Source organism: Lepisosteus oculatus, chromosome 9 (genome assembly GCF_040954835.1).
Source record: "Lepisosteus oculatus isolate fLepOcu1 chromosome 9, fLepOcu1.hap2, whole genome shotgun sequence".
In the NCBI taxonomy this organism is placed as follows: domain Eukaryota; kingdom Metazoa; phylum Chordata; class Actinopteri; order Semionotiformes; family Lepisosteidae; genus Lepisosteus; species Lepisosteus oculatus.
In genome coordinates, this window is record NC_090704.1 from 347857 (window position 1) to 363650 (window position 15794).

At 39.0% G+C, this 15794-nt stretch overlaps 1 protein-coding gene across 2 annotated transcripts in view; it reads right to left on the bottom strand.

The window, feature by feature from the left end:
- Nucleotides 1–889: 889 nt before the first annotated feature.
- The window catches only part of ddah1 (dimethylarginine dimethylaminohydrolase 1), a 75567-nt gene continuing 60662 nt past the window's right edge, over nucleotides 890–15794 (bottom strand). For both annotated transcript variants that reach the window (XM_015355359.2, XM_006634715.3), the window contains exons 5-6: nucleotides 7830–7973; nucleotides 890–3456 (exon numbers count right to left, since the gene is read on the bottom strand). In XM_015355359.2, coding sequence (XP_015210845.1) covers nucleotides 3340–3456; nucleotides 7830–7973 — 261 coding nt within the window. In that variant the 3' untranslated portion in view covers nucleotides 890–3339. The remainder of the gene's footprint in view (nucleotides 3457–7829; nucleotides 7974–15794) is intronic.

The following is a 15794-nucleotide window of genomic DNA, read 5'->3' on the forward strand; positions in this document are numbered from 1 at the left end:
TTTTCCAAATATCAAAATTACATTTAATTAAAAGCTCTATACCCTCTCCATTTTGAAATATTAAATTAATGAATATATTCTACAAACGTTGCTTATTTTTAAAGTGATTCTCTATTTTATCTTAGTATCATAGTATTAGATGTTCTAAAATCTAAAGTATTTAGGCTACCTTCTGTCAGTGTTTGGGATATAATATATTTTTACAGATATAATAATTATTATTAATATTATTACCTTATTATTAAGGTAATGCGGTTTACTCATCCAAATATCCCTTTCCTTGTTTTCTGTCCAACTCGCAATTCCTCCGTGATTACGAAGGGGGGCAGCCGTCTCTTCCACTGCAGTCTGATTTCCGAAGGAATCCTTAATAAAACTTGAAATGTATTAACAGAGATGAAACTCTAGATGGCGCCGTGTCATTAAAGTTTCAACTACCGAGGTTTTTTTAAAATGGGCACATTGAAGAATCTAAACATGATTATTCAGTAAACAGATGGTTAGATTGTTATAGTAATGATGATGTATCTTATCGGTATTATTACAAGAATTCCATGTTATTAACATTATCAACAAGTAATTAAAGTCAAGATTAGTAAAGACAATAAGCAACTGCAACACAATTTTAGACTAATGTACTAGAAACACAATGTTTTTTGGCCTGTTTTCTCAACATATTTTTCATTTCAATGTTTTCTAGCATGCTGTTTGTGATAGAAGGTGACTATTCTTTTGTAAAAAAAGGATCTCATCATATATAAAGAATATATGATGAAAAATTATAATATGCAGTGTATAAGTACATACTAGGCTGGCAAATATCATAGTCCTTTGGATATTATTACCAAAGTAAAACAAAACATTTAAAGAAATACAGATAATGCATTGGTTAAGATATTGTAGCTTTATTTAACAAAAGGTATTTGTCCTTCCAGAAATACTCTGCATTTATGATCAATGAAGAAGTTCTTACTTAACAAATCTCAGTGCACTGATGTCTTTGGCACAAACATAGGCAGAAAAGCTTCTATAAACAAACACCCCTGAAGAAAATTTAATCAAAATAAGTTGCATCACATCTTATACATACACAAAACCACGTGACCAATGCATGTCTTAAGTTCAGATTCCTAGTGTTACCTTACTACAGAGACATGCTAACCTATGCACAATTAGATGCACTTTCTTGTAAATGAACCAGGAGCTTTGATGTCAGACATTGAAACAGTGTTAATAATAAGGAAGTGCTTTTTAAAACGACCTAGAAAAACAAACCATTGCACTGCAGAAAATGACAGATTCATATTTCATTAATATGTTCCACAATCAGTCCTTGGTGATCATATTCACCAGCACATTTCACACTGGTATTGTGACTCACCGGGACTCTCAATGCGACCCTTCTCTGTGACCAGACGCCCAACATCTGCTCAGTATTTCGCTGTATGAGTTCTAGATTAGATACCTGGCAACCATGGTATCATTTGTTCTCTATGCCAAAAATGTCCCATAAAATATACAGCTTGTGTCACAAATTACAATTTTACGGCTGGACCTCTTGTGCCTTAGCCAGACTGTATGATATCATTGTCATAAATTATACCAAAAATGTGAAGCAATAAGAAAGTGGCTTGTTTACTGGCTGACAAATGTATTCCAAAAGAATTCCTTCCACGTTTCATCACAACATCGCCTTTTTCTGCAACTGCAGGAGAACAGCCATTGTAGTTTATATTGGTGGGGAGGATCTGGAATAATCTAAAGAAAATTATTTAATGTGTTTTTAAAACCTTTAATTAAACAATGTTGCAAAAGAAATAAAGGGAAAAAACAGCATACACCCTATCTGTTCATTCTAAATATAAAAGTATTCTTTCAAGAGCAAAAATAAACAGCCGTTCAAATATAATTTAATAATGATAATATAAAATAATAATTCTGCACAGTGGTACTCTTCAGTTTAGATGGTCCATTTATTTAAGTTAAGAAAACTATCCATGTCTGTAGGAAGTTCTTACTTCTTTTCTTGGTAAGTCTGGTGATTTGAACATTCAGAGATGTATCCACTGTTGGTGAAAGGAGATGCTGTGCAAGGTATTTGTACAGGAGAACAAGCAGGCCAGAGCACAGCTGGGAATCTCTCCTGCTGATTTCCCACTTGGCCTGTGGGTCTACAAACGGAACAGCACTGTGAAAGTGCAGAATTATTCTGTATCCTATTTTCCATGGCAGAGCTCCTCCAATACTATTTTACTAAACTGTTCTCTCTTTACTTTCTTTCCCCTCAGCTTTTCTTAGAAAAATATATAGATCCTATTATAAAGTATCATCCAATTATAGCTCAGATGTGACCAGTTATGCTTGAAATAAAGAGTTTTAGAAATCAACTTTTTCCAGTTACGCGGTTATATCCAGTTACTGTATGAAGCACAGGACAGCTCTGTTCATCTTCCAAGCAGTTTATCACACAGATTGTGGATTCACGAACAGAAAGCACGTACAGTACTTTACTAATCAATAGCACAATCACATAAAACTGACAGTTTGCAGAAAGACCTCTAGTACTTAATTCCTTCAGGTGTTTATACACAAAGCCTCTGCAGCTTTAAGGGTATTGGGAATCAGCTGGATATAATAATTAGCACCTAATAACAGCCGTGAAATGAGAATTGATGGTCCTGAAAGAGAAAATGCTAAAAAAAGAGGGCTAATGTTAGAGCAGAAGACAATAACGTAAGCATCTGTCAATCACAAGAATTTAGAAGTCTTTCCTGACACATTCTGAGGGTTGTCTGCTTTCTGCCTGACATTCAAAAAGCCACATATTAAAATACAAATGTATAGTAATTTTCGTGCCTCTTCTTCCAATTCAGCATTGCAGGGGAACCTATCTCAGAAGCGACAGTCAGCTGGCAGGGTACACCCTGGAGGAGACACCAGTCCATTGCAGGGAGACAAATGTATATAACAAACTAAAATATTCTCTGAGTTTAAAAATGACATGAAATTATTTCAAAAGTATAGTTCATGATAAATCTACAAAATTAAAAAATCAGTTATATCAGTCATGTCCACACTTGCTACCTGGTCTTAGTTTTCTTCAAAGTCTCAGAAGACTTTGCATAGAAACACTGTACGTCTACTAAATGGGACATTCAAGCTAATACAAAATCAATCAGCCCACTGTAATGTTCGCTAGACAGTTGTTTTAAGGACTGTGAACAACAATCAGCAGCACAAGGACAGACACACAGGGAGGACTCGGTAAGGAACAGGCTCAGGCACTGCGCATTGTTGGCACATCACTGTCAGCCCTCCAGAGGTGATCTCGTGTCCGGATCAGATTTCGGTTCTTTTGTTGATGAGCACAGATGAGCAGGTAAGGGCTCCATCAACCTTTTCTTTCTCGCAGTTGGAGACTGGAATCAGCATGTGATCCTTCAGCTTCTCAAAAACCTGGAGAAAACGTAATTGTTAGTCCCGTTAGCTGCTCGGGAGTACCAGCCTCATTTGTGGAGCAACACGGAAAGGTAAAACTTTTGGTATCAAACTAGTTTGGGAAATACCCCTACTAGTGCTATTTCAGCTGCTATCTTAAAAAAGTTCAGTCTGAACAGATTCAATCTGGTTTGTTAATATTACCATCTTGGATTTGCTAAGCAATATATCAGAAGGTTAAATAAAGTTCTGATTTAACTGCATTCATAAACATTTCTAAGCAGCTCTTTCACTTGAACATAGCTTTGCAAGTTTTTTAGGTTTCCTAACCCTCTCAGGACTCTTTTCTAAAATCTCTGATGGAGATTGTGAGCAACAGAAACTCATAAATATAAATTATTCCAAAATATAAAACAATGTACCTTCAGAATGTTTTTTCCCTTTTTGGAAAAAAAATGAGTTAATTTAAAACACTAAGAGACTCTACAAATCAGTATTTCCACAAGCTTGGCATACAGTTTCCTGGTTAATCTGAATTTTCTGTTGAAGGACCAGTATGGGGCTGACTCTCATCTAAATCCTTGCTCTAACAGCAGGTCCTCCCTTAACATCTTCTCTGACCCGCACTTACTTCACATTCGCCCCAACTCTCATCCTGGTCCAGCTTAACCCTAACCTTGCAGCCCAGGTTCACCACAGTTTCAGATAGGACTCCAGGAGCCAGAGAACCACAATTAAGAACATATCCAATAAAAAGATACCTATTTAAAAATTTAAATGTGCTTTCAGATGCAATAAAATAACATCACTGTCATCTCACCTATTTATGTACTGTATGAAAAAACACAAAATATTAAAAATGGATAAGACTGACAACTGAGGCCTTCTCCAGGGCAAACCGGTCATATTGCAATTCTAGGTGCAAAACAAACACTGAATTTATCACAGCTGGGGGACAAAAATGATGGTATGTTTCTCTTGGTATCACGGGAGGGAGAAGAAAATTGCTGGGGTTGTTGCCAAAGTATTGAGTCCTGCAAGAAGGGCTACTGTACCATCTCCTCAGCAAGACTGTCTGGAACATCTGGTCACTGGGGTCCACATGCTGCTGCCCAGCAAGCCCCACACACAATCACAGCATGCAGATGCAAAAATGCAGACAGCACATTATTAAGGAGGATAGGACAATATAAATGTAAAAGTAAAAATGATCCTAATGGGTTAAAAGAAAGATATAATTTAAAACGCATTTCCTAATCCTTCATAAAAAATATAGTTGCACCATTCCAAAAAAATTTTTATAAACTAATGTGTCATTTTATGGAGCTTCTCCAGAAACAACCAGTGTTTTCCTAGAACTCTTCCAAGCCAAAATACTTCTTCAGAGAGCTGTCTCTCTGTAGTGATAGGGCAGTTAGCTGTACCTTCACAGAATTGGTCCCTATGATGTCAAGAGTACTCTATCCCTGCTTTGATTAAACATTTTGGCTGCAAAGAAAACGTGAAAGTATACACTTTTGAAAGCTCCACCATAACATTACTAAATTAATCACCTGATAGCTGTTGGTTTTTTTTTCTTTAAATTATGACCTGTACTTCCAGCTGTGATTCTATTACACAAATGGGTAATTTATATGTTCTGCAGGGCTGTCCAGTCTCTAAGGCCCTTTGTCCAGTGATTTAATTGGTTTGCCTGTGAATCCTGGAAGCACGCCCTCCCACAACAACAAAGAGAACAGCAACAAAAAGATAAGAGTTTACAGCAAACTGTTACCTTTGCTCTACTGAAGTGGGACTCTTGTGTAACAGCAATTCTAAAAATATCCCAGGGACTTTGGGTGAGAATGTTTTGCATTAAGAGGAACAACCAGAACCTTAAAGCCCCTCAAAGAGCTGCTATAAATCTTCTCTCTGCTGCTTGGAAATGTCAGAGCTGTGAAGCTTTTCACCCACAGAGCACTTCAAACTCACATCTGTCAATCTGTCAGATTTTTGCCTCTTGTTCTAAAACAGAGCTCCTTGCATGAGCACAAATTTACCCTTTGCAGCTCTTCAAATGTCTCTGGTGCCGAAATAGTGCCTCAACAGGTAAACAACAGTGGCATAAAGGTTGTCTTACATCTGCTGAGAAACAGAGCCATTGTCAGACTGCACTCACCAATACCATGGAGATACTGTGCACACTCATCTCTTCCTGCAAATGGCTTGCATTTGTTTCTAGTACCCAGTATGCAGGTTTCTAACAGCATGAGTCAGCCAAGGTGAAGTGTTTCAGTGGCTTTGTAGGAAGCCTCCTTCTCAGTCAATGAGAAGGTTGAACGAGAGTGATTTGCTTCTGACATCTCCGCATGGCCATGTGGCACTAGCCACACAGTGGAGTGGGCTGGCTGCTTCTTCAGTTTCTTTTTGTTAAACTGAGGAAGACAAATTGTGTTGCATAGTGTGTTGGCCATGTTATAGATTAGCACAACCTAATACCTTACACAACCACAAGGAACTTGGCACAAGTAGCCTTTGGTCTTTTTTCTTCAGTTAAATGTAATCCACTGATTAGTTTGTGTGAGTTTCCCTCAGATGTTGTGACATAATTTTTATGTCAAAGTCCCTGATTGTGAATAATTCTAACTTTTTGTTTGATAATGATTTTGCTATATAATAACAACATTCTCACAAATTAATTCAGCATTAAATGTTAAAAAAAATATTTATCGCTGCTGACAAAGACAGATATCCAGAACCCAGAACTCTCTGTTCACTGTGAGGCAAATTATTTTTTCTATTTTGGTAAGATGTTATATCTTTACTGAGAATCTAAACAAGACAGATGCTGCGGTAACTATATTCTTCATGAAATAAGAAAAAAAAACAATAAAACTAGAAAAAATAAAAAAACAATGAAAAAACTGCTAGCAGGTTGGAAGGCTTCTACAATCCACAGCCTCTTGCCTCACAGTGAACAGAGAGTAAAGGGAATGCAGAGTGATACACAAGAAGCAGCAGCTCAAGACATGCTTTGGCAAGATGGAGGTGATATGGAGTTGTAAGCTGTGTCACTGTAACATGTGAATTGCATATCTGGATCTGGTTTTAGTGAGATCAAATCTGCCAGGTTTTAAGTTAATCGCTGGAGCTGTTTTTAGTACTGTAAAATCCTGGTGACCAAGGGCTGCATAATCAGGGTGTCGGACCCCTCTGCAGCATGCAGAGTGCAGACTGGAGCTGAACAGAATGGAATGTTCCTGAGGAAGATGCAAAATCTGTATTTTTGCTTCCATAAAATATTTAACAATATAGCAAATTACCCTCATTATGTTGTTAGAGAACAAGCTGTCTTTTCACACAATAGGATTGATTCTTCTCATAGTTTCCTTAGAGGCCTGCTTCAATTATGTTACAAAATTACACTACAAATTTTACGTAATGGTTCTTGAGCAATGCATTTTATCAAGTACAACCTGTTCTGTGGATATGTTTGGGAAAATGTCAATAAAGCATTTTTTCACAAACATTACCTGAAATGCATATTTGTACAATAATAAAAAAAAACATTTGAACAGAAATATCTATGTTAACATGGAGAAAACTAGAAGCAAAAAAGATGTACAGTATTTAATAGAACAAAATGTTGTTTCTAATATGAACTGAAATTTTAAATTAATGGTTTAAGTGAGATTTGTTTAGAATGCAGTATGACCTTTGGAAAGTTATGTAACAGCACAACTACATATTCTGGCAAAGTCAGAAACTAGAGAAGCATGCAGATGAAACCAAAACAGGTTAAATTCCTTTTGCAGACACTATAAAATCTGCAAAAGGAATACAAAAATCACCTGGCAGATTATATTTAATATAGACAAGTGCATAAATGCTAAAAACAGATATAGATATACAATGGACAACACTGAAGTTCTAGAAGCAATTTATGGAAAATGTGCTTATGTTAAGTCATAATTCACAATTCCTCAACTAAAAAAAAACAAAAATCGTATCTTCACTGTTTCCATGAAAATGCTGTTCCTAAAAAAATAAAATTCTATCAAAAATTAATCACAATCTTGTCCTGGCTGCCTGCTGCTTCCTGTATAGCTGTAGTACTAGCACTGATTGGTGCACACATGCCTACTCCAACAAAACCTCACTCTCCTTAACTCACTCCTAAGTGAGAAACATCGGAGTCATTTCACCAGGACCCACTGCACCTCAACAAATTGAAATGTTTTATTCACCTGCACTGCTGGCAGGAGGAGGATTTAGAACACCACCTGGTTGGGTCTTTTCTAAGAACATCCTACCCAATCAAAATTAATGCCATACCAGCTATAACATGCAGCAGGGTAACCCATTTGTTAGTGAAAGACGAGTTATATTACCAAAGCGAGTGCGGACCTCACCTTCACGCTGTCAGGATACTGTTCTGGAGAGCTGTGAAGCAGCACGTGTCCTTTGTCAGGAAGGTTCAGATACACACAGTTGGCCGCGACGTCATCTGGCAGCGTCAGTTTGTCATAGCGATGGTCACTCATCTGCTGCATGATCTGGAAAAGGCACAGAACACAGAGTTAAAAACTCTTCCGACAAAACCACACAGCCTTATTTGTGCTCAACAGGTCTGATTCCAGGGTCTTGAAAATGAACACCTCTTTATTTCTGCATGTTCTTGGGAAAAAATAAAGTATTTTGGTTATGCATTACATGTTTCGTGATTGTGAGTGACTGACAGTTGCAGGAGCACTAATCACCTCTTAAGTGAAAACTGATTCAAAACATAGGTGATTTAAGTTGTTGAATTTCAAGCCTGGTGAAAATCATGAATGAAATATCAACAACTGGGTTGTGGTCAGCCAGCAATGTCTAACCTCGTAAGACCTCATAGTCAAATACACTCTGTCAACAACAGGCCACGAATTGGGACACTCTGCCAAGACCAACATCATTGTTCACATTCCATCTTTGTGATGGTTTTCATGAAGACAGTTCCACTGCATTAGAAGAAGTGACTGCTGTTAACCTGACTGCACAGCGCTACACTGACCCAAGCGCTGGAACTTCACATGCTGCTCCTCCTGACATGACAACACTCCAGCTGGATAAAGCTTTTACTCTGATTGGACCTCGCATATTTATATACCACATATTAATTTTTAAAAGGGGATAGGTCTGAGCAAAAGGACATTACAAGGACTAAACAGAAAACATAACAGGGGCCCCAGCCTGCAAGTGGCCTATGTTAGTTATAGTAAGTACAAGTACAGCCAAAATCTACTAAGTATTCCTAAGAAATCTGCACTTAAAGGCAAAACATTTTTCAATTTATTTTAAGAGCAAAAGAACAATGTAACAATGATTATCTAAACAGAGCTAAAATCTACTATAAATTAATGAACCACTTGGGTAATTGTTATCATTATTTTATTAAACACAGAAGACAGAACACAGTACAAACAACATGCGGCTGAGCTAAGTGTTGAAAGAGATGACAGGGCTGAGTCCATACGGGCCTGTCAGCATGACAGCCCCTTCATCTGCTTGTCATCTCTGCATGAAGAGTCAGGACTGCCTTACTGGAAACACCAAACGGGAGGCATGATGCTCATGTCTATTACATGACAACATCTTTCACAAAGACAACACTGAATCAGTAAGTCCTGTGTAATGTCATGAATATTTCACAATGGAGGCGCTTTTTAAAAAAGGGTGGTAAAGGCATTCAGCTACAGAGCAGGCTGAGCTCTATGATCACGGGTGAGAGTCTGGGTCATGTTACCAGCGTGCTTGACCAGGATTTCCCCAGGAGGTGGTGCTCGGTTAGCTGAGCACTGCTGAGGATGGGGTGGGGTGACACAGCGCCCCCTGTGGCCTCCGAGGGTACAGCATGCAGTGCTGTCAGTGGGAGACACAGCTCTCTTCCACTCAGCACTGAATCCCTGATACTGGGCCTGTGCTGCCCATGATGTGTCATAGGACAAGGGACAGAGGAGCCCGCATGTCCTCTTTGTGTGGTTGCAGGGTTCTTAGGAAAGGAATGAGATGTCAAAAACACACAAATTGCATCGGCTAAATTATCTGGGAAAACCTAAAATAAGAGGCAATTGTAGTTAAAAAACAATGAAGGCTGGCATCTTACAGCGAGGATCCAGCCATGTCAAAGCCCCCTCTTCATTGTTTCATCCTAAACCTCTGTAATGCATGAAGGAAAATGATTACCTTCATCACCCAAATCTCAGAGATTTCACTGACATCCATTGTCTTAGGATAAAGTCAAAGACAGTCGGGTAACTCGAGACAGTCAGGTATGTACCCGATAAAGATATATTTAATTCTGCAAAAGACTTGAAAAAAAAACTAAAATGGTTAATAATGCACAAACCACTAAAAAGCAGGACACCCTGACACTATGAATTTATAATTTAACAGAATAAATGAGGGCAACCAGTCACTGCTACACGTGTTGCTGGGCACAGAAGATGTGCAGAATCATGGTGAGAGGTTATTTTTATACCTGATAGAAGTCTTTTCTTCATTACTCCAAACAAAGATGTGTTGTGAGAAGAAAATTCATGCAAGACAGGTACCAATGTCTGGTGCAGTAAATCTAGCCTTCATGTGCATAAACTACAGCTCAGGAGGACTGTTCTTTCCAACAGTTTTTGACACAGGGGAAAATCAGTGACCTTGTTTTTAAAGGGAAAGCAGTCATCTGGTAACTGTGTGGAGGAAATGTGGGTTCTCTGAGTGCACCACCACGTTTCTCAAACAAGCCAAGGTCTGGGAAACAGATTCCACATGGACACTAAACAAAGATACTCCAATAGAGCACAGCCAATCAGCTAGAAGGCTCTCCATTACAGAATGTTACTCTAACGAGCTCCTTCATTGTTTACCTGATAAACCAATTAACAATCAGGAACAAGTAAAGGTTTATTCCAAGCTGAGCAGAGAAGAAAAGAAACAACGTTTTGGCTGTGGAGCCTTCTTTGGGTGTGGGGAACGCTGATTTAGTGAGAGAAGGGGCAAGTAGTCCAGGGAGGAGAAGGAATGAGGAAGAGATCTAGAAAAAGATTTAGGGAAAGGCTAGTGGGTCACAGCAGAACCACACCCGAAGAAGGCTCCAGAGTCGAAACATTGTGTTTCTTTTCTTCTCTTCTCAGCATGGAATAAACCTTTACTTGTTCCTTTGCAGCCTACGCATACTAATGCAGCTACCTACCTGAACTACAATCAACAATAAACCAACATAACAATTAAGATGCAGATTGTATCACAGTACTGCAATGGAGTAGTCTGAAAGGGCCTTCAGTTAAGCGCTCAGCTCACAAGCAAAGGTAGAGTAACCTTCTCCTGGGGGCTGACCTGAAAATTCAAGCTGGGGGCAGGTGAACTGGAATCAGTTCCAGACGACTGAGCAAAACTGGATTCCAAGGGTGTCGTCAAGCACACTGAAGGATTTGCTTTTGATACAGAAATGTTGACCAACGCCTTTTGTGTTTAGTCATGCAAATGAAGAATTCTTGTGCTGGGCAGGCTGTATTATATTCACACACAATGGAGCAACATGTGTTCAAATGGGTTTTATAGAAGGGAAAACTAGGCATTGCACCTCATTGTAAATTACACCCGGCAGTTTTCACATGAGCACCCACTGTGCACAAAAACAGAAGAGAAGAAAATCAAACAAGATTAATATTTTCAAGGTGCTGTTGCCTTTGGACTGCCCCAACTAAGCATGCATGCACAATTTGGATGAAAGTTTCTGTTATTTTATATAATATCATAGGGTCAGCTACTATGTTTTTATAATAAGTTGTTTTTCTCTTCCTTGAAAGGCAGTGGCATACCACAGAATGTACAATATTTAGCTTATTCCAAAGTACATAAATTCTCTAGAGGTAAAGAAAGGGAAAACGATTCCCTGCAGGGCAAATATGATAGAAATAAGCCCAGTGTCATACCTTGATACTGTATGTTTGATGCAGCAGCTGAGTTTATCATAGACCACTATCTGCTGTTCACAGCACAAAACAAGATAAAATAGCACAGACAGCTATGCAGGCCTGACAATGAAGTTAATAAATAAGGTAACCAGGAAGCTGGGGATCACCAGCACACTTCAGAGTGTAGTGACCCTTCGGAGTCAAATGCTGATGAAGACAAGAGGTCTCTGGTCCTTGGAGTCTGGAGTCCAGCAGGCTTATGTCATGTCTCCATTAGTTACAAACACTCTTTCACCTGGGGAGGTGTTAAACTGAACAAAGACTAACTACACCATTATATTCACATTCCATAGCCTTTAGCTGCAGACAATTTAAAGAGGAAAAACAAAATTGGCTGGATTCTGAACTCAGAGATCTGAAATTGGGAACCCTTGATCAAGACCAACAGCACCACTCCAAGCCCTTCCTCAGTCAGGTGGAACTTTACTACAGTTGTCCTTGTCTTTCTTTATTACTGTGATTTAGTACATAAACGCTGATATCTACATTAAAATCTTTAATAGTTTGAGGAAGCATCATAACATGGGTTTGAAACAAGTATGTATTTCTCCTTTGTTCTCTTCATTATTAGATTAGTAAGCAGTATTTTTCTGGTATTTACACAAGTGAGAGGGAACTAGGATAGATAAACAAGTGTTGTCCTCTCCTGTTGTATAATAAGATGCCCTTATTGCTCTTTTTGAAAGACAAATCCAAATCAAGAGTGCTCACAAACTACTGTTCCCATCAAGACCAGATCTTCTCAATGCATCACAGAAAATTGGTCACCCAGATCATGAGCCCAACCTTGATCAGTAAGATGGCATGATACACTTACCAAACATGGTACCCAGTTCTATATAGGTTCAGATTGAAGAAAAACCCTAAAGGTACGCTGGAGAGTGAAATCAGTCCTTCGGGTTAGCACACTGCCACCAGTCAAGAGAATAACTCAAGACACTTAAAAAGCTAACCTCTCACACATCAGGTTATCAAGTCATTTGTTAAGCCAGCAGAGGAACTAGCCACTTAGAGCTTGAAATGACCAGGTTATTCTGTTAAGGCAACAGGCGTCTCTGCTGGCCACTTCTCTTGTGGTTCTATAAAGATAAACCAGCCTTTTCTTCTCATGAACCCCTTACAACAATCAGCATCACCTGCAACAAACCAGCCTTTGACTTTCAGAATCAACTGTGCAAGAGTTCACAGTCCCTGTAAAAGAGCCTAACGAAGACAGTTTGACTGACAGCTTGGTCACCGACATGACTTTCAGACAAGAAAGAGGACTGTCTTGCAAGAGTGAATATTATTATAATTAGCTTCCTTATGGCTGTTTTTCTTCAGCTGCAAACTCTGAAAGTGCTCTTTGCCTCAAATTAATTCATTTTAATTGACACTTTAACCAAAAACAGATTATCTGTTTCCTTCTGAAACTTTTCTTCTTCTTCGCATTTACCCACTTATTTGGGGTCTGCTTGTTTGCACCGATTTTTCCACTTCGTACGATCTGCGGGTCTCGGCAGGTGACTTTTGCGAGACGCATGTCGTCTTATAGCCGTTCCAGCAAGCATGAGCCTAGGTACTTGAACTGTGTCACTTTGTTCAGTTGGACCCCACAAGCTGCAATTGTGCCATCGGTTTGATCACCGCATTCCAGGTACTCTGTCTTCTTGATGTTCAATTTCATCCTGAATCATTCAAGGCACATCTTCCACTCCTGTACTTGTTGTTCGAGGCCGTGTCACGTTTCACTTGCTATCATAACATCGTCGGCATACAATAGCGTCCATGGATGCCTCGTTTGGATATCTTTGGTCACTGTATCCATGCAAAGTAATACAATGCGATACAAATAAATATTGTGCTTTTCAAGCATTATCACCAGGTTGTAAAATAAACTAGTAACAGCAATACTTCTAGTCATGTATAATTAATTAATATTCATCATTTTCAGTATATGTTTGCAATTAAAATATTTTAGTAGCAATAATGTGAGAGATCTGAAAATTAGTATCCTAGAGTCATGTTCATTACTTCAGGACATGTGCTGCTGTCCAGAACACTCCCCATGCTATCATTATCGCTGCAGTCTGCAAAGGGAATGCTAGGGAGATGAGAACTGGGGAGTCTCAGCCCACATGTTCATTGTGAGATAATGACTTCATTCCACTCATGCGGCCCTTGGCCTTCATGTCAGTCTCCCTGCGGGAGGTCCCCTGCAGAGGCAGAGAGCAAAGTGGGTTAAGGGAAAGGCTCATGCTGTGCTCACAGTCTGTCAATCAGCTCCCTTAATGAGCTTGATGAAGCTCAGAGTGCATTCAGTGTCAAACACATCTCCTACACCAGATCCTATCCCCCATCAAGGTGCAGAACCTGACATTTTCTTGATCTTAGGGCCATAAAACAACAAAAAGAGAACCTAGAAGGTTGACCTTCTAGAGCTCTAGAGAGACAGGGCTGCTCATTTCTGTGTGCTTTGATGAATTATGCATACCACTATGAAGCAGGGCCAGTTTCCTAACTACACAAGGGATGGCAGAATGGTTTTCATAGGAGACGCATTCTGTGATCTGTCATCTGGTAGATGCCCTATTCATTCCACAGGAATACCTGACCAACCTATATTCAGAAAAGAAGAAGACAACAGTTCATCTTATTCAAGCAGTACTGAGGCAACAGAGAGATAATTACACACCAACAGCCGCAGTCTGTTTCTGCTATACAAGTGCTAACTGTGTTGCAGCAGGTGATGTGGGTTTTAATTAGTGCCAACAGAATCAAACACACAGAGCATCAAAGTATTGTTAATGACCCACTCTCGGGTTGCAAATTATCATGATTTAAATTAAGGCACAGGGTATTTATGGTCACCCAAATGTTATAAGTGATAATTAAACAGAAAACAAACGATCTTGTACTTATTATCAATAACAACATAATAACAGATTTCAGTGCAAATTGTTGCAGAAGTCTCTGAGTGTTACTCTGGGTGGTGTCAGAGTCAAAGGAAAAAGTGTTTAATTTTAGTGTTTAACATTCAGGTGAAATCCTTTAGGAAATTTTGAGACTCCCTAAGGGTGCTAACCAGGGATGTAGCCAGTATCCTCCAATTCTAATTCCCCTCAAGAGCAAACGTCTTTCCGAACCTGCCTGCTCCATTGTGCTGTTGTCATAACTCCCCAAAGTAAAGTGAATAACAACGTTAGACACATTATTGTATCAATTGGAATGCTCAAGAATACTTATATTAATGCCTCAGAATGTCCTAAGGATTTTTAGTTAGATGTTCATGCTACATTTACAGTACAGATGGGTAAATGGGTACAATAGTACAGATCTGTTAGAGGTATAATCTACAGAATTTCCATCAATAGAGGGCAATGTTTAACTGACACTAATGACAAGAGTTTGCACTTACAAAAACCTCATGCTTGTTCACACAGTTCCAGAATCCAAGACACTCAACTCACAAGTCACATCCCACTCTGCGAGTTGTTAAAGCTTTGGTGTCATTGCTTCTGTACCTGCTGTGCTTCACAGTTATTCTGGTGTTATAAGGTGGATAGGTATTGGTCACTTCCTCTTCTGTGTTAAACACTGGCAGCTTATTTTGGATGCAAATTGGTGTCCCGATGCAGGAGCTCTCAAGGTGAAGGATGCACAAGTACCTAGTTACTAGGTACAGAGACCAAAGACAAAATGAACGGCACTGCAGACTCAAAATCCCAGCACTCAACACTGGATTAAAACTTCTACAGAAGAGCCATCTTTGGTGCCTCAAGGCTCATCTTGGGCAGCGCTCATCAGTTCTGTGGAAGGCTGTGATATAAAAGGTTGCTGGAACTTAGGGGAAGCTTTCTGATAACTGACAATGTGTTGCAAAGAGAGCAGTGGTTATTAATACTAGCATATTACACAGCTCCCTTTTAAATCTATGGCCACTTAATTTCTTAATCAGTCTTAGTCTGCATTGTGTAAGAACAGATGGAGAAAAAATAAAAACAATTACCATTATAGAGATTTCTTCAGTAATTTATAGAGACTCATTGTTTTTACAGTAGTGGTGATGAATGAATTTGTGCTGCATGATTCTCTTTTTTGAGGTTTTTATCTGTTGTTTTCCTTGTAAGAAGCCAGTGTTCTGTCAATGAACACTATTGTTAAAGATAATAGAAAGAAAACTTCTGAAAGAACAGAACATGCCAGTTTACATTTCAAGGAAAAGATATTCAGAAAGACTCTTACCTGCTCAGCCACACTCGCAAATGAAAAGTACACTTGTGGCACAGAAAAATGAGATCTGTACCTGATGTGCAATGAGATTATGAAATATTCACTGTAATATAATACAAAAGATGTACTGAGGTTTGCCATTATTAACTGCTA